At 49.9% G+C, this 18,181-nt stretch overlaps 6 protein-coding genes across 6 annotated transcripts; all 6 read right to left on the minus strand.

The window, feature by feature from the left end:
* Nucleotides 1-14: 14 nt before the first annotated feature.
* B0H65DRAFT_545015 (uncharacterized protein) lies at nucleotides 15-2,737 on the minus strand (the record flags this gene model as incomplete). The annotated part of the gene is made up of 7 exons (XM_062829342.1): nucleotides 15-125; nucleotides 198-1,310; nucleotides 1,403-1,603; nucleotides 1,679-1,801; nucleotides 1,865-1,924; nucleotides 1,983-2,250; nucleotides 2,325-2,737. The coding sequence occupies 7 exons, from the start codon at nucleotides 2,735-2,737 to the stop codon at nucleotides 15-17; spliced, it is 2,289 nt and encodes a 762-aa protein (XP_062687152.1).
* Nucleotides 2,738-7,813: 5,076 nt separating this feature from the next.
* On the minus strand, nucleotides 7,814-8,431 carry B0H65DRAFT_585397 (uncharacterized protein). Its single transcript, XM_062830923.1, has 2 exons — nucleotides 8,098-8,431; nucleotides 7,814-8,025 (listed from the first exon to the last, which is right to left on the minus strand). The coding sequence occupies exons 1-2, from the start codon at nucleotides 8,371-8,373 to the stop codon at nucleotides 7,852-7,854; spliced, it is 450 nt and encodes a 149-aa protein (XP_062687153.1). The 5' UTR covers nucleotides 8,374-8,431; the 3' UTR covers nucleotides 7,814-7,851.
* A 1,515-nt stretch (nucleotides 8,432-9,946) lies between these two features.
* On the minus strand, nucleotides 9,947-10,615 carry B0H65DRAFT_585398 (uncharacterized protein; the record flags this gene model as incomplete). Its single annotated transcript, XM_062830924.1, has 2 exons — nucleotides 10,012-10,615; nucleotides 9,947-9,956 (listed from the first exon to the last, which is right to left on the minus strand). Exons 1-2 carry the CDS (start codon nucleotides 10,515-10,517, stop codon nucleotides 9,947-9,949), a joined length of 516 nt encoding a protein of 171 aa, XP_062687154.1. The 5' UTR covers nucleotides 10,518-10,615.
* A 633-nt stretch (nucleotides 10,616-11,248) lies between these two features.
* B0H65DRAFT_585399 (uncharacterized protein) lies at nucleotides 11,249-11,774 on the minus strand (the record flags this gene model as incomplete). The annotated part of the gene is made up of 2 exons (XM_062830925.1): nucleotides 11,475-11,774; nucleotides 11,249-11,413 (listed from the first exon to the last, which is right to left on the minus strand). Exons 1-2 carry the CDS (start codon nucleotides 11,745-11,747, stop codon nucleotides 11,249-11,251), a joined length of 438 nt encoding a protein of 145 aa, XP_062687155.1. The 5' UTR covers nucleotides 11,748-11,774.
* A 207-nt stretch (nucleotides 11,775-11,981) lies between these two features.
* Nucleotides 11,982-12,287, minus strand: B0H65DRAFT_545019 (uncharacterized protein; the record flags this gene model as incomplete). The annotated part of the gene is made up of 1 exon (XM_062829343.1): nucleotides 11,982-12,287. The coding sequence occupies one exon, from the start codon at nucleotides 12,285-12,287 to the stop codon at nucleotides 11,982-11,984; it is 306 nt and encodes a 101-aa protein (XP_062687156.1).
* Nucleotides 12,288-16,624: 4,337 nt separating this feature from the next.
* B0H65DRAFT_564711 (uncharacterized protein) lies at nucleotides 16,625-17,747 on the minus strand (the record flags this gene model as incomplete). Its single annotated transcript, XM_062830261.1, has 1 exon — nucleotides 16,625-17,747. The coding sequence occupies exon 1, from the start codon at nucleotides 17,666-17,668 to the stop codon at nucleotides 16,625-16,627; it is 1,044 nt and encodes a 347-aa protein (XP_062687157.1). The 5' UTR covers nucleotides 17,669-17,747.
* Nucleotides 17,748-18,181: the final 434 nt, after the last annotated feature.

The following is an 18,181-nucleotide window of genomic DNA, read 5'->3' on the forward strand; positions in this document are numbered from 1 at the left end:
CGGTCCTTGTGGGCTTACTCCATGTCTCTGGCTCTGTCAATGCCGCCGAGGAGAATGTCGGTGAGTCTCTCCTGCAAAGATTTGTCGATCTCATCGACTCTGTCCCAGGGACGGGTGTCAACCATCTATCCCATGCTTTCTGTTAGTATCGCTTCAACGGGGTAGGGGGATAAGATGAATGGGAAGGCTCAACTCACGTCTCGAATTCTATGCTTCTCGTTCAGGTCATCATCCAATTTCTTCAACCATCTCGAAGCCGCTTCGTCTTTGCCAATTTGTAAGAATTGGATTCCCACCTGGTTTGGAAGCGCCCTCAGTTCATCCAGCCTCCTCGCCGCATCGACGATTACCTCCTCTACCGCATCCTTGTCGTCCGCTGCCCCGTCCGTGATCACAATGAGGTTCAACATTTTTGGCTTCTCGGGAGGAGGTGCCCGCTCTCCCATCCGTCGCCGATAGTTTTCGAACCGGTCGATATAAGCCGTCAGGATTGTCCAAAGTCGCTCGGCAATGAAGGTCCCGCCACCAATCTCGTCTGGACTGACTTCGTTGGTCAAGAGATCTAGAACCCGTTGTCCATCTTGGATTCCAAACTCGTCTTTATCTTCGTTGCAGAAGAAATGCACATCTACACCGTCACGGTCATAGTGTGTCACAATATCGACGATGTAGCGCAGAGACTCGATCATTTCGTCCCATTTCGAACGCTCTTTTGTCTCGCAGTTGCCGTTAGATGAGGGCGCCGCCTCGGTAGCTTCTATCATTGATCCCGTGTCGTCGAGAAGGAATACGACGTCGAATTTTGAGAGCAGGGCGAACTCTCGGTTATCTTCCCTTCCACCAGTTACACGATTGAGAGGCATCATAATGTCGTTGAGCCTGACAGGGACTATGTTGGAGCGGGATCTGCCAGGAGAGTTGTTCTCTTCAGGGTTTGAGTTGCTGATGCCCAAACCTACGGGTTGGGAATGGGGAGAAGGGCGAGTTGCCGATGTTCCATTGCTGGCTGAACTTTCTGTGGAAGGCCGTCCTGAATTTTGGCCTTGGTATGGAGGGGGGCTTTCGTCTCTCGCTATACTCTGTCTGAAAGGGAGTTCCCGAAAGATTTCCCTCTCAAACTCCGCTGCGGGAGAGGGTGGGATACTGCTGGATCCAGAGAGTGTTCGTTGAATCATTCGGATTATGAATTCAGCGACGTCACGGTAACTTCTGTCCTGATTGTGCTCCATCTTGATCATGGTGCGGTGGTCGCCTTCGATGCCGATGGTCTGGCAATCAAATGAGCTCATGGCTGAGTCGGGGTCGGTTACCTGAGAGTATGTGTTAGCATTAGGTTGGATCGGGGTTCTTAGGGTCTCAGAGGAGATCCATCATCGAAAACAGAAACGACATTTCGACGTACGAATCTCATGCCAAACATTGGCTGCATCTCATATGCAATCACAATTGGAATCCTCGTCCGTGGGTTGTTTCGCATCTGATCGAACCTGGCAACAATGGTATTGAGGTCTTCGGACTGGATGCTCAAGCTATCTATGAGCGTGTCATTGCCGTGCAGGAACCTGACGATGCGGGAGGCATATCTGGCTAGTCTGGAGCCCTCCTGTGGTCATCGCTGTTTGTCAGCAAACGCTGACATATTGAGGGGTTCCAAGGAGTTCGGAGGTTGTGGACTCACGAAGGGAGTGCCAAAGAAAAAGATCCCCTTGACAAGGCATTCTTCTCCGTTGAAGAATGTACTTTGGCAGTCTTGGAATCGCTCTAGCCTGTGTGACTCTTCCGACAGAGCATGAATAAGGGCCTAGAAGAACGGACGGTTAGACAAGACCACATCAGATCCTCGAGTCGACAGGGCTTCCCATACCTGGCAGACGACCAAGCCTCCAAGGCTATGGCAAGCAAAGTACATTGGGCGCTTGGATCCCTGTTGTAATGCAAGTCAGTCAGGAACAAGCAGACAAAACTGTGGTAGCTGGACACACCTCAGTCCGGTCAGCCCTGAGATGGTTGAGGAAATTCTGCGATATCTTGTCGATCGTTGCAGTGGCAGCGGAAGCAAACATGGCGCTTGCACGATATCCCACGGTTGCAAAGCGACCGGCCAACTTTCGACCTTCCCACTTCATGGGATTCAGCGGCCTCGCTTTGACATCGTCAGGAAGGAAGTCTCTGGGCCACATGTGAGGCGCGCCTTTGTCCGTGCTCCAAGACTTGAAGGCATGTCCTCCGAGACCATGAACAAAGTACATACTGTGGTTGGCAGTGTTGTTAGCGAGAAGCTCTCATCGTCGAACATGAAGCCTGGTTATGGAAAGTCGGCTTACTCGAATTGAGGGTCATCGTGCTCGGCGATGGTTGTTACACCGAGAAACTCATCGCTCACCATGACAGCTGAATCTCTGACATCACCCGCTGGATGCTTTGGGTAGATGCGCGTAAGGTTGAGCCTGTCACGCAAAGCTTTACATTTCTCCTCTGTCTCCTGCCGAATTGTGACGACCGCGCAGAGCGTGCGCTGGTTCGTCTCCTTGGTCAGGGGATTGACAATGGGGTCAGAATCGGGTCGTTGTCGCCGGATATGCTCAAAGACGTCGTTTTCCGTGGTCCCCAATGGAAGATTACGGATTGTCAATGTCATATAAGAGTCTTTTGCCGCGTGACGATGGCCGTGATGGGGATAGAAGCGGGAGTGCACCCGGTGGGCACGCCTGTGGATGTTATCGATCAAAGTCGCCATCTTGGATGGGCTTGAGTTCTTGGAGATGAGTTGGTTGGGAGTGTTGAAGATCGAGAAAGGATTCAGACCTACTGCGGTGTTATCCACCCCTATTTAACCTCAACCGGCTTGATAGTTGGTTATGCGGCTCTGCGCTTCCAACTGAGCGTTGACCAGCCTGTACCCAACCAGTCGTCGGGACGTCCAGTTGGCGTCTCATGATGGAGTTGATACTCGCTGGGTGACCAGCATTCAGCTCCGTCCAGATCCTCGAAACACTGTCTACGAAAACCTCAAACAGCAAGGTCGCAACACAAGGAGTCACATCAGTCGCTAAGCGCGGACTGGTCTGATTTCTTTCCCAACGATTCTCATACGCGGTGCACTGCAAGATGCGCAAGAAAGAGTGGTACGCAATACACGCATGCCAACATCCCCGGCGCCGCCCCAATGTAATTTTCGTGACGCCTATCCTCTGGTTGAGATGCTTCCTCCAGACTTCTCATAGGACAATTAGGGCTCTGAGGATCAACGACAAGATTGGCGTTGCTGCCCAATCGAAACACACTTATCCCGAAATGGTTCCGAGATCTTGTGGCCTTGCTCTGCCTTGCCGGTTTTGCTTCTGTTCGAGTTGTATCGGGATTACCACAGTAGGAAAGAGTGAAGATTCTCGGGAGACAAGTATCTGCGGGCACATGTAGGACGAACCTGAACAACCCATACCCATAGGCATTGTCTTGGCAATTTACGTGGGGAATAGGCGTGTTGTCTTAGACCCCTTGTTCCCAAACCTTGTCATGGGAAGGGGGAGCACTTCATGGTACCTGGTCGAACCTAGGAGACCCCATGTCTTTCCCACACTCAAGCACCTTGACAGTTGCCAAGACTCAAGCACCTTGACAGTTTCATGAGCTGACCACAACTTTTTGGCAAACGGACCATCGAAACGAAAAGAACAAGACTTCATTTGCCCATATCTCCACCAAATGAGGAGATGAAAGAAAAATGATTGTAGATTCAACATCAGCGTGCTTGAAACTATCAAGAGAGTACTCTTTCTGATGATATAATTGAGTTTCTTGATTTTCGTCTTTCGTTTTGATGGTCCGTTAGTCAAAAAGTTGTGGTCAGTTCAATTCTCGGAAAGTCTTGGCAACTGTCAAGGTGCTTGAGTGTAGGAACTGTTACGGTCCATCCCGTTGTCTACCTGACGATCACCCTCACCAGTCTACGGTGGCCTAAGTGTTGGCTATGATTAATTGAAAAAGTTTGGTCAGAAAATGGCCCGTGCCAGCTGTAGGCACTAGATTCACACTAAAGGGTAGTTTCTACAATCTAATACAATACCCTCTATCAAATTAATAAAGTAATGAAGCAATGAAGTAATGAAGCAATAAAACAATAAAGCAATAAAGCAATAAAGCAATAAAGCAATAAAGCAATAAAGCAATGAAGTAATGAAGCAATAAAACAATAAAGCAATAAAGCAATAAAGCAATAAAGCAATAAAGCAATAAAGCAATAAAGCAATAAAGCAATAAAGCAATAAAGCAATAAAGCAATAAAGCAATATAGTAATAAAGCAATAAAGTAATGAAGCAATAAAGTAATAAAGCAATGAAGTAATAAAGTAATGAAGTAATGAAGTAATGAAGTAATAAAACAACTAGAGGCAATGGAAGTTAATTGAAGTCGAAGGGGTATAATGAGCTGAGATTCTGAGAGTTAATAAGATTTGGGAACCTCGAGGTTTACCAAAATTTAGGGTAGTAGTACAAATGGATCCTCCGGTTCTTTTCCAAATTTTAGTTAGAAAGTAAATGAGAGCCTCGAGATTTGCCAAGACTTTTTTAAGGTAGTAGTGCAAATAGATCTTTCGCTTCTTCTCTAAATTTTGGACTTTGGGGTAGAGTATTAATATAAATAGATATCCTTATCCCTTTTACTCTCTCTGGGCAATAGGAATGAATAAGAGTTGATAAGAGATATAAGAGTTAATAAGAGGTATAAGAGTTAATAGGAGTTGATAGGAGTTGTAAATGTGATGGATAATGTAATACCTTTGGATGGAGGTGAGTCTTCCAATTTGAGTATATAAATAATATGGAGGCGTTAATATAAAAAGGCTGGCAGCTGGGTGCAGTTGAGACCTCGGACCAACTTTCAATTGAGCATAGCCAACACTTGGGCCACCGTACCAGTCCGGCATTTGGCTCGTTCGCTACCCATGTCAAGCTCTGGCCATAGCGCCAACGCAACACCACATCTATGTCCTATATGCCACTCCCGAGACAAGAAGGTTCTTCCTGTGAGAGCGAATCCGGATCGGGCGCCAGCGAACACTGATTGTCAAGCTCCTCGTCAGTGGAAAGCTGTCGAGAGTTTTATGTTGTGCTACTCGAAAAGCGTTCCGCGAAAAGATCACCAGACTTCGGCCTCAAACACCGACTCACTGCCACGACGAGGCACAGAATAACACCGGCGAGAGAAATTTCCCTCAGGTGTGGCTGTCACAAATCGTGCAATTGGTGAAGGCTACGCCACATATGCGTGTGTATTACAGGGGGTGAGAAGAGGAAGTCGTTCATCCCCGCGGGGTTCCTACCCCGGCCCTTCACAGTTGGGACAACCCATCAAGCTGCTCGAAAACTTCTCCGCTGATCGCTGACCAGTCGGCCGTTCTATGGAATACATACCTCCGACCTCATTACCCCGTACTATGGAATTTGGGTTTCTCAGCTTCCGCAGAGTTATGGTTACATGAGGCTCCGCCGCACAGCTCGCGAATCATAGACGGCCTTGGCTCCGAAGAGACTGGTTTAGGCAGCCATCAATCGCTGCCGAATCAAACAAGGCGTCCGTCTGGTTAACAATGATTCCTGGGTGCGTCCGGCCGTTGATTTCAGGTTGCATGTTTTGGCCCGACGGTGAGGCCGTGACTCGAGTGCCAAGAATGAACCCAAGAGCCGCGGACTGTCCTCAACCCCTTTTCTGGAAATGCGGGAAACAAAACAAGTAACACAGGGAACAACCCATGGTGTTTCATCAGGACCCAATATCCGGGGAATCCCGCCAATGTTCTCCTATCAAAGTCACGTCAGCACCTTACTCCAGCCAGTTACTCGATGGAGCATCAAACCGAGGAAAGCAAAATGACGGTGTTTCCAATCCCCAAACCTCGTCCGTCCTCTACCTTATCAATACCATGCATATGGTTACCCCGAACCCATACGTGGCGAGCTCTTACCCACTTGAAGACCCTCCCTCATCAACGGCGGCCATTTCTGAACGCCTTGCCTTGTCGCTCAAGAAGACTGCCATCCGTCCAACTTACCTCTCGCCTCGGCTCTTGATACATTATACCACCGTCCCCTGATGCATGTAACTCGACGTGATACCTATGCACACTGTTCTGCAGAGCTGCATGTATTGTCACTTGAACACATGGCTTGACACTCGACAAGTGAGTTGTCACTTGGGGCGTGTTCCAAAATCTCCCCGTTGATCCAATCCCCCATACAAAATCGACCCCTGTTGTTGATATACAGTAAATATGCAGTTGATCACACTGTATATTTGTAGGATTCTTATTTAAAGTTTCAGCAGCACCTTTCCATTTTTGATCTCCTGACGTCTATGACGCTATCCCTACAATAGTAACAACATTTGTGGCAATTATAGCCAAAATTTCTATTTTTTGCTCAAAGAAGACGTTCAGGAGCTTGGCACGTACTACGCTAGCTAGGCCCCCTTGTACGTGGCTTTTCAGCCTGTATGAGGCTTTAGTAGCCAATTAGATTAGCTGTAATAGTTCGCGCCGGGTTAATTAGAAAAAGTAGAAAAAGGCTACTTTTTTGCTGTTGATCGATGATATCTCCACCATTCTTTGCTGTACCTCTTAGAAATTTCAAACACCGATACTTTCAACTTATTGCTATCGAATGCAGCTCTTTTTTCCCATTTCTGAATACCTTCAAAATTCGACTAAATCGAGCTCAAAGTTCCACCCCCTGTAGCGCTAAGGCCGGGCTTGGCTCGAGCTTGGCAAGGGGTACAAGAGGCCCCTTGTGAAAGGCTGCATATTTTGCTTTGTACACGGATTAACAGACTGGATCAACTGTTGGAAAATTGGAACACGCCCTTGGGCTGAAGCGGGTTCCTGGTCTCACTGGACTGGCGATATGTGACAGAGACGGAGGCTCAGCTCTCTCCGAGCAACAACGGACACTACGACATACCTACTGCACTAAATCTTTGGATGCCGAGTTTCCGGCCATTCTTCACCCCCTGATGCCAGCCAATGCCGTTCTATAACCAGACTCGCTGGTCAGCACTCCTTTTGTCCGTCAACCAGACTAGTGTCTGAGACAAAATCCAACTTCCACAGGCATCGTAGATCCGAAAGACCGGATTAAGCGCGCTTAGCCCTCCCATTCCTACCTCCCTTGACCTTGCTTGAACGTGTCTCGAGTCTCCACAGCAGAGCCTCGCAATACTACCTGGCGACAGAAGAACGGAGACACCGCGAGTGACGGATGGTCAGGATGGATTTGAAAGATGCATTGGTGCCAGGCTGCGATGCATGGAAACAAAGCAAACAGGTGACGACTTACAGATGGGAGCTTGGCAAGAGACTCGGTGCTTACGGCGGAGAACATGCACGACACTCGTGACACTTTCACTTCATCCTCAACTACTGCTAACGACAAGCTCACTCGGCGATCACATTGGGACAATCACTCACGGCAACAAGGGGATTGATCATGGAAGCAACAGATTCTGTCTTTTGTATCCGTGAAGCTGGATATCAGACCGTCATTACGGAAGGTCTTTGACTTCTACCACATCGCAAAGATCTCACAGAGAGATCCACACCCCTCTCAGCACATACTCCGCCCATTACTTCCCTGGTGAGCCCCATCCCGCGATTCTTCTGGGCCAGAATGAAAAAGGCATAAACTCCTAAACTCTCCACCAATGCACCGATACCCTTAAGCCATCAACCAGAACATGCGATATTGTTGAGAAAGCAAAGTAACCTCCCACTAACCTCCCACTGCTCACTCCTCCTCACATCTGGCTCAAACCATCGCCCCTCCGTGGAAACCGAGGTCCAGAATTTCACCCTCCCCTCAGCGACGGATCGCCACAGCCGCGAAGGCTGGGGTCGAGGTGATCGACTGTTTCTTGGGCGCGTGCATGGAATTCTCCAACCCGGTCTTCCTTTTCGGCAGCGAATTGGTGGTGTTGGCTAGGACGGCGCGGCTGGGTCCAGCGGCCGGGACGTAGTCGTCGTAGTAGCCGGCCTGCCGACAAGATATGTTAGTGATCGCTGCGTGAGGGTTGAGACTTTGATCAAGTGATCAGGGGTAACAAACCTTCTTCTTGGCTTCATACTCTTCCTCGGCTTCCCTGAACCAAGCTCTGACTTCCTCATCTGTCATCAACTTGGGCGATGCCAGTGCGCGCGGGGCCCTGTATCGGGGGACTGTACGGAGGGTTGGACGGGGGGTTGGACGGGTGATTGTACGGGGCGCTTGGTGAGAAATGGGTGATGCTTTCATGCGCTGACTCTCAAGATGCGACTTGTAAGCAGCAGCGCTGCGGTACGCATTCTTGTTGAATGGCTTGGTATAGGTGGGGAAGTCGGACATGGTTGCGATTTTGCGATTTGTGATAATGTGTTGGTTTGTGTTGGGATCAGCAGAAAAGATGACGGTATGTAAGAAGGAAGGAAGGAGGGAAGGAAGAGAGGGAAGGAATGGAGGGGTGGAAAAGGTATTTATAGAGAAGGTAAGTGCTATTGGAAGGCAAGTACCTTATTGATAAGGCAAGTACATATTGAGAAGGCAAGTTGCTATTGTGAAAGCAAGTGCATATTGAGAAGGCAAGTGCCCGGGCCTATTGAGAGTTGAGACGGAAGGCAAGTACCTATTGAGGAGGCTGGTATCTATTGAGAAGGCGGGGGTACCTATTGAGAAGGCAAGTACGTATTGACAAGGCAAGTGGAAGGCAAGTGCAAGCGGGGACCGAGATCACGTCACTCGTTCACCCCAGTCTTTGAAGGTGAGAAGGTCATCACTCGGCCTTCATCCAAATCTCAGGAAAGATATACCCCACATGAAAATGTTTTGATACCGAGTATCGCAGTCGGGGAAGCAAGTGCTGAAGACCGCAAAGTGAGGCCATGATGAAAGCAACAGCAATGTCAAGTTCTCTCAGCAGCCAGCCGAACACTCGGACTGTCTGTCGCCATTATTCTACCGTCCTCCGTTTTGTCCAGCCCAGATGCTCCAGCGAGGCCGAAGTAATATCACCAGCGGATATTCTCCTCGTTCTCGGTCAATAAATGAAGCACTGAAAACTCTTTTCTCGATACCTTATTGGCTTCATCTTGCGCCAAAAGTGTTCGATGGGGTTGAGATCTGGAGAGTGTGGTGGATGCTCTATGCACCAGATCCCACGAGTGTCCAGGGGTCAAGGTATTTTTTTCCCTCGAAGATTGAATCCTCGCATTATCGTGGAAGAAAAAAGTTCCCGGGCGATAGTTAGGGACCAATTCTTGTTCTGGTCACTCGATATAAGAGTTCGAAGAGTACCCATTCCTTGCTGACTTCGGCTCACGGTCTATGATGACTAAGTTCGAGCGTCCTTTTCTCCAATCCATCCTCTAAATCATTGAGTTGATGGAAGCATTGACATGAGTCTTGAAATTGACTAATTCGGGCTTGAATTTATCCTGGGGCCTTTGAAACACTTCATAGTCCGTGGGGTGCTCGGTATCCGGGTGTGAGAATCACTGTGGCCCGCCCAGTCTTGCGCAGGCCCTCGGCGTAGTGGGCTTAGCTACGATAGTCGTTGTGGTAAAACGCCTTCACGATAGGACCTGAAAGCCCCAATGGCCGGGTTCGACAAGGATGTTCTTTCGGATGGAAAGGTGGTGGTTGATTAGAAGGTCTACCTAGCAATGGGACATCCCAAGAATACAGGTATAAACACCCCTCCAAGCTAACCGCATATTGTACCTTCCCAAGCTTTTCGTTTTCCTCCAATTCCTTTCCTTCACGTCGTAGCTGGCTATGTCCTTGCCATTGCCTTCTCACGGCCTGGTTCTCACAGAGTTGATCACCCGGAATTTCCTAGCGTCTCGAGCCACTGAGCCGTCTGTTGTGGCCAGGCCTCACAGTGTCTCCGTTGGTAGCTTCGATGGCAAGGGGCTAAGCAAACTCATCTCAGGCTGTTTTCAGTTGTAAGCTGGCTGCTCGGCGCTTGAGGAGGATGGTTGCGACTACTTACTATGCTTGCTCAGGTGTTCGGCATATGCCGCCTTGCTCCTGTACGCGTTCGCGTAGGACGGCTTGATACTGGGGATCCAAGTGGTGTGCTGTCCCTCATGCTTGCGCATGTGCTCGGCGTAAGCGGCGCGGCTCCTGTAGGCCTTTTGATTGAACGGCTTCAGGCTGGGGGTCCAAGTGGTAGTGGTGTTCGACGCGACTTCCAAATGTCCACCACTCTTGCGTAGATGGTCGGCATTAGCGGCATTGCTCCTGTGTGCCTTCGCGGAGGACGGCTTCAGACTGGTGGTCGGAGTGGTAGTGGTGTTCGACGCGATCTCCAACTGTTCACCATGCTTGCGTAGGTGCTCAGCGTAAGCGGCCTTGCTCCTGTAGGCCTTTTGATTGAACGGCTTCGGGCTGACCCAAATGGTGTCTGGATCGATTGCCCACTGTCCCATATTTTTGGGCTGGTGGTCGGCATATGACGGCTTGGGGCTGGGGGCCCGAGTGGTGTCCGACATGATGGCGGTTTGCGTCGGGTCGTTCAGTGGGTAATGGATGTGCAGGAGCGATGTGGAAATGGAAAAGGAACCAAGGAGAAATTGAGGGGAGGGGCAGGTCTTAAGTAGTATATAGAAGGAAGGTGGAAGTGAAGTGTAGGTAAGTGGGGACCAGGAATCTTTGTCTAGACTCTTCACTCCGTTCACCCTAATTTTGACTTTGCGAACATAAAGATGGAAATCGGCGGTGCCAGTCGTCGACACTTGGCAGCAAATCTGATTCTGTTCAGACGAAAATCAGGTGGGAGTACCAATTGACCTATCCATGATGTACTAGCGACATTCACTGACATATAAGGAGAGGCAAGAAAGTCACACGAAAATTACATAAACGAGACCACGGAAAGGTTGTCAGGTAAGGGCGGTAAGTTACGAAATCGCTGACAAAAAGCATTGTCCGCCGAGATGACAGTCAATTCCCCTGCTACCTGAGGGCGGGAAAGCCACCTGTCTAACGAACGCCTCATAGTGTAATCGACTCCCTATTTTTGGGTAAACGTTGAGCACAACTACAGCTCCTGAGTTCTCCTGTTACCCTATCCTAGCTAATCTGCCTTGGGCCTCATTTGCCTATACATCGCCTCAACAGGTTGAAATGTCGGCAGGAGTGGTCGTATCAACGCTTTGGAGGGTCCTGAACACTCGGTTAGCTCCAAAACGTATAATCTTGGGACCGGATGAAGTACTTACCATCATTTCTTCTGATGCTGATCATCATCAGCCTCGGGCACTTTGACGGCATGCATAGAATTCTTGAGGCCCTTGAAAGGCTTGCCGTCGGCGTCGAATTCCTGCTTGAACTTTGAAAAGTCCGGAGCTACGCCACCGGCCAACTCATAAGTATCGAAGCGACCGGCCTAGGTAGAACGTAATGACTCTCATTGTGAGATGATTAACGAGAGAGGTTGGTTCTCATACCTTCTTGTCAGCTTCGTACTCTTCTTCCGCCTCCTTGAACCATTGCTTCACCTCAGCGTCCGTCATGAAATGAGGGACGTCGGCATCGGGAGCCTGCTGGCCTGAGCTCGAGGTGGAGGCTTTCGCGGGGTTGCGTGAGTGCTGGGACTGGGAGCCACCGCGCTGCTTGGGGCGGTATGCCTGCTTGGACTTGTTGCGCATGGTGTTGGAATATCCCGAGCCGCGGTAAGCATTACGCTCGAAGGGTTTGGTGTCTTTCGGGAAGTCGGACATGTTGATAGTCGTCGACGTGATGCTGTGTTTTGGTGTTTGGTAAAGGGAGAGAATGGGTGCAGAGGACGACAAAAACAAATGGAGGAAGTGGGAGAGAGGCGGTTTTTTTATGGAAGCAATGGGAGTGGCAAACCATAAAAGCAGACGGGAGTGAAGTGCAGGTATGAGTGAATGGTCGTTGGGAGTGAATTTTAGGTGGGGACCGGCACCCTTCAGTCTGATCTCAAGACACCTTCACTTAACTTGCTGCTTGGGAGTGTGGGACTGGTAAGGAACATCCGACTGCTTGTCCCTGGTCTCGAGCATCGCGTTGTACGCAGCAATGCTCCGGTAAACATTGTGGTAAAACGGCTCCAGAATCGGAAAGTTGAAAAATCTCGGGGTGCGGACGTTGTAAGGAACACCCGATTGCTTGTTCTTGATCTCAAGCATTGTGTTGTAATAAGCCTCACTGTTATTCATGGCGTTCTGATACCCGGTACCGCGGTGAGCCGTAGGGTCGAACGGTGTTATAGAGCTGTACTGGGGGATGTCAAACATGATTAAGGCCGCCGATTTGCCGTGGCGTTTTGTTCTTTGATAAGCTAAGAAAATGAAATGGGTACAGAGATTGACGATATGAAAAAAGGAAGTAAGGGGGAGAGGGATTCTATATAGGAGTCTACCCAATATGAAGACCAGCGTGAAAGCATTATTGTAGCAGCAAGAATGTTTTTCATTAATCACAGCCTAAGATATTGTTACTTGAGGTCGAACCAGATATTCCCCAACATCAGAAGAGGTCCTCAGACGAGTGTTTGTGTGGGAAGCGATCCGCTGAATCAAAGAAAGAAGTGATGATATTGTGGATGATTCAGAAAGAAAGCGCTACGGGAAGAGAAAGAAAGAAGGAAAAAATACTGGTGTGGTCTGGAAGTGAAAGTGGGCCAAGTGCCAGCCAACCTTACCAGGTGGCGGCGGCCCAACACACCCCCTCAGACCAACACAGCTATCATACATGTAAACAATCCCGTGATACTTTTCTTGGTGTTTTCCACCCCCTGTGGCTCTTTCAGCCCTGTCCTGTTTCCCTATGTACCTGCTTCCTTACGAGACAATGTTCCTGGATGCCAAACCTAGCATCTTGACGAATTTTCCGTGCTTTTCAGCGTTGAGTGGCTTCGTGAAGCCATCAGCGATCATCTCATCGCCGGGAATGTGGGTGACCGTGAACTTGCCCTGTTGGACTTGCTCAATCAACCACTTATACCGTACATCGATACATCTGTTCCTTGCCGCGACCTGTGGATTCATGACCTGGTGGCGAGCGTTCTTGCTGTCGGTGTAGATCAACGAGGGTGCTGGCTGGGGAGCTCCCAGCTCTGCAAGCATGCCCGAGATCCAAAGCGCAGATATTGCTGCCGGGGTGAGATTCGAATGTTCAGCCTCGGTGGTGCTCAGTGTCACAAAGGCCTGTTTCTTCGACTTCCAGTATACTGGACCAGCTCCCAAAAACACCACATGGCCACCTGTCGAATGGCGCGTGAATTTCTCGTCGGCAAATGAGGCGTCCGCATATGCTCGAAGACGCAGATTGATGACGTTGTCGTTGCCTGGAGACGGCTTTCCACCTAGAAGGATACCAAGCTCAGCCGTATGGATGAGATAGCGGAAGAGGTGCTTCATCAACTCAAGATGGCGATTTGTAGGTTTAGCGTTGCCTTCGCACAATCGATTTACCGTGTAAGTGATGTCAGGTCTGGTGCCTGTCGAGAGGTAATTGACCGAGCCTGTCTTTTTCAAGTAGGGCTTCCCTTCGTTGGGGAGTAAATCGCCATCTTCCAAGACGAAGTTGGGTGGCCAAGGAGACTTGACGCCGTGAAGACCCTCATACCCAAACTTGGATATCAACGATCTGGTGTATCGTTCCTGTGTCACAAAGACTGTACGTTGTGAGCGATTCCGAATAACCTCGTAGCCCAAGAACGTCTTGACTTCTCCCAGGTGTTTCATTTTGAAGTGTTGAGCAAGCTTCCCGCTAATCTCGTTGATGGTATCGACAGTCTTTGCTGCAATGAGGAAGTCGTCCACATACAGGACAATCATTGCACCAAGCTTGTCGTTACGGAAGAGACAGCAGTCCGCACCAAGTGGCTCGAATTCACACTTCTTCATAACGGGAACCAAAGTCTTGAACCAATATAGAGGGCTGCGCTTGAGGCCGTAGAGTGCTCGTCGCAGTTGACAGACCATGTCGTGGCCTTTCTCAAGGCCAGTTGGCTGTTGGACGTAGTAGATATCGTCGGGTGGAATGGGCGCGTTGAGAAAGGCCGTGTTGAAGTCGAACTGGTGACATTCCAAGTCCAAGGCAGCCATGAGGGCGAGGAAGGTTCGAACGCTGACGCTGTTTGCCACAGCCGCGTAAACATCTTGGAAATTCCAGGCTCCGTCTTCGAAGTTACCGCACACCACCCATCTTGCTCGGGCAGTAAGCTCACAGGTATGTGGATCCATCTTTTCGTCGTACACCCATTTTCCTGGCAAGACCTTCATACCATCCTTCTTTTTGACAAGGAAGTACACCTCTTGATCTTCCAAGGACTGGACCTGGCGCTTCATCGCTGGAAGCCACCACTTCTCGTAGTTGGCCAAGCGCCGGGCCTGACGATAGTTCTTCGGGATACTAGATTTATCAAGGTGTCGAAGATCATTGTCGACTTTGATAGAGGTAAGGCAGACAACCTGAGGCAGAACCATGCGTGGTTCATCAATGCCATAATAAAAGACTGGAAGAGAATGAGCTTTGGGTGGGGAATTACCGTGTAAGAACACCAGCTTCTTGGTGCCATCAGTGACTTGCTCCTGGCCATATTTGAAACCTTCAGGTTTCTGTGCCGCAGCTCGTCGAGGTCGAGAAGAAGCTTGTTGAGGTTGTACCGGTTGCTCCACCATGTCCTCTCCAGGGGTAGGGGGAGGGAGAGGGATATTGGCAGGGGAAGGGGAAGGCGGAGGAGTCTGGGGTCGAACTGCCGAAGCGGCTGTCACGCCCAGATTTGGTGAATCTTCCGGGAAAGGGTGTTCCTCTGGGGGAATGGGAGCCTCTCCTTCCAAATCTCTGTAGTCCTCGTCGTCCATCTGAAAGATGACTTCTTCGACGGGTTCAATAGAGGGAATCGCTATCTCAGCGGTAGTCTTCTCAGACTGGGCTTGGGTGACCTGTGTAGACTGTGAGCTAGGGTCTGGTGTAGCAGAAGGCGTGAGATATGGAGGTTGAAAGGGTTCTTGGACGGGTGGCGCTTTGAGCGATGAGTCTTGGGAAGGTGGCTCCCGTGCTTTGGGGCTTTGTGGTTCTTCCTCGACATCCGGCTTCCACGTATTTTGCACTGTAACGTAGATGTTCTGGCCTTTGGCGATAACCTCCTCAATCTCCTGAACAGTCTGGTCATTAAAGATGACTTCATATTCAGTATCCTCGACAGGAAGATCCTGATTGTCGTGATCACCCTCATGGAATCGGACAGCACTTGCCCGGACGACTTTTCCCAGTTCTTCATCCCAAATACGGTAAATACGGCCGTGAAGGTCATCGTAAGCAATAAGCTTACCCTTTCGTGACCTGGGAGCGAACTTGTCGCCTTGCACTCTCTTCTGAGGTTTGATGTGATAGTAAGCAGTACAGAAATAGCTGCGAAGGTGGCGTATATACGGTTTGACTGACGACTCTGGCAAATTGGCTGCTCTGGCGAAGAGTTCGTGAGGACTCTTGTGTTCTGGGTTGGACTTGGAAGGTAGAAGATTGAGAATCTTGACTACGCTGTCGACGACAAAGGGCCACAGTTTGACTGGAATCTTGTGCTCGATAATTAAGGCGCGGCTGCGCGTCATGATAATCTTGCCCGCCGCTTCTGCTTTGCCGTTCATCCAGGGTGAATGGGCCGTCGACTTGTAGATCTCCATGCCTTCTTGTCTTGCCCACACGACAAGCTTGCTCTTTTGGAAATCAGAGGTTGACAATCCAAATTCAGGACCGCCATCGATGCCAACAACCTTGACTTTGAGGCCGCTTTGAGTCTCCACCCAAGTCTTCCATTCTTTGATGGCTTCAAAAGCATCACCTTTATTGGCACAGAACCGTACCCAGTGATAGCCTGTAAGAACGTCGACGAAGTGGACCGTATAATGGTAGCCAAGGTGGCCTGGTTCCTTGTTGTAGATGACGTCAATCCTGACGAACTCCAATGGCCTGGTAGCGACCGGGTGAGATGTCTTGGGAATAACGTCTTGTGACTTGGCGAAGACACAGTCCTCGCAGAAGTCGTTGTTGATGTTCTTGAGATCGATCCCAGCATCCTTGCAAGCCTTGATAACCGTCTCCTTCCCGGCGTGCATCAAACGTCGGTGCATGGTCTGGTAATTGATTGAGGCGAGTAGGGCGTGGCCGGGGGTGATCCGATTTTGACTGAAGTCGGGAGGCTTGGAAGTCGGTATAACCGGTACTCCTCCTCGAAGAGTGCCACATTTGGTGGTCTTGGGCGTGTGAGCGTACACAATAGAATTGGACCGCATATTCCATTCCATTCCAGCGTCGAGCATTGATTGTCGGCTGAGAAGGTTAGCGGGTGTAACTGGACAATAATAAGCATCTTTGATAGTAACTCGAACAAAGGCGCCGTCGTCTGACGGTATGGTGAGCTCAACAGTGCCCACATGGTAGGCATAGTGAGTCCTACCATCACCTATAACATAGGTCATAGGTTGAGGCAAAGGTTGCAAGTCGGTGAACCACTTGATATGGTTGAAGATCGTGGTCGCCGCACCGGTATCGTATACAACACTGTCTTTGGTGAATGCCTCATGAGCTTGTTGGACTTCAGCGAATAAGGGTATTGCTGGGAGCTCTAGTGAAAACCCGCTGGGTTGAGTATAGCGCCCAGCATGCTGAATTCCGGGATACTGTTGGCGAACAGCAAGTTGGATCCAGTCGTGGCCGGATTGTTGAGATTGCTTGAGTTGTGGACGACAAGAGCGGTAGTGCCTGTAGATGTCTTCTGCAGAGCCTTGATGGCCTTCTCTTTGTTCTGCCAAGTAGCTGGTGCCTTGTCTGGTTCACACCACCAACAGACGTCATTGTCGGGGTTTCTGTGATGACCACAAGCGGCATGGACGAAGCCGGTAGGAATCTGACGCTTGCAGCCGGGATGAGTGCAGTCGATCATCTCGCGTCGGCCTTTCTTCTTGTCCTTCTTGTTGTTGCTGGACTTCGTATCCTCTTTCTCCTTGGTCCCAGCCTTAACCTGCACCGACAAGGCCGGCGTCGTGGCCTCGGTTGTCGCTATGGTATTGAGCTTGTCGAGCAAATCGGACATGGTGAGGTGACCGTTGGTCAGGTCGTTGACCCAAAGACGGTGATGGAGAGGATAGGAGGATTCAAGTCCGTTGAGAAGGAACCAAATCTCGACCTGAGGACTGACTGTAAGCTTAAGATCGTTCCAACGTTTACGAAGAAAGAAATGACGGTTAAGGAAAGAAGCCATGGAGTCAAAGGAGGCACGGTTGAGACTGGTATACTCCTTGATAACCATGCCGATGGATTCCTGGGAGACCTTGGGAACCACACGCTTGATGAGGTCGTAGAGGCGCTTGGGGTCGCGGTCAGCAGGATTCCAACCCGAATTCTGAAGGAGAATCTGGACATTCCGACTCTTCATGGAATTCGTGATGGCAAGTAAGACACGCGCGCGTTCAACACGCCAGCCCTCGGCAGCCTTCTTCTCAGCCGCAGTCGGGGCGTCCGGGTCTTTTGGAGTGGGAGGTTGAACATCCTCGTCGAGATAGTTGAGTAAGCCGTACACGTCGAGAGTGTTACGAAGGGCGTTGTCCCAACTGTCGATGTTGGACTCACCGAGCAACTGCTCGATGTTCATTCCGACCTCCAAAGCCATGATGACGGTGGATGAGAGTAGACTGAAAAGGAAAGAAGACTTCGCTCGAAGCTGTAGATAACGACGTAAAGGAAAGGTGACGTTGAAAGAAAAGGTGATGAAAGAAAGGTGAGTCGTATGAAAGGTGAGTCGTATGGGCTAGATACAACTGTTGATGGAGGGCGCGATGCGGGGTCGACAAGAAGGTCGCGTTCGTTGATGGGCGTGCAAATCAATCAAAACACCAGGACTTTCTCCCTATAGGGTGTGCTTGAATTTGCTGTAAACCTCGTAACGAAGCGGCTCGATTGTTGACTTCGAAGATCGCGAAGCGGTTCCGGGCTCATAACCTGTGGGAAGCGATCCGCTGAATCAAAGAAAGAAGTGATGATATTGTGGATGATTCAGAAAGAAAGCGCTACGGGAAGAGAAAGAAAGAAGGAAAAAATACTGGTGTGGTCTGGAAGTGAAAGTGGGCCAAGTGCCAGCCAACCTTACCAGGTGGCGGCGGCCCAACAGTTTGAATCGAAGTAA

This window comes from Neurospora tetraspora (genome assembly GCF_033439725.1).
Source record: "Neurospora tetraspora strain CBS 560.94 chromosome Unknown B0H65scaffold_1, whole genome shotgun sequence".
Lineage (NCBI taxonomy): Eukaryota > Fungi > Ascomycota > Sordariomycetes > Sordariales > Sordariaceae > Neurospora > Neurospora tetraspora.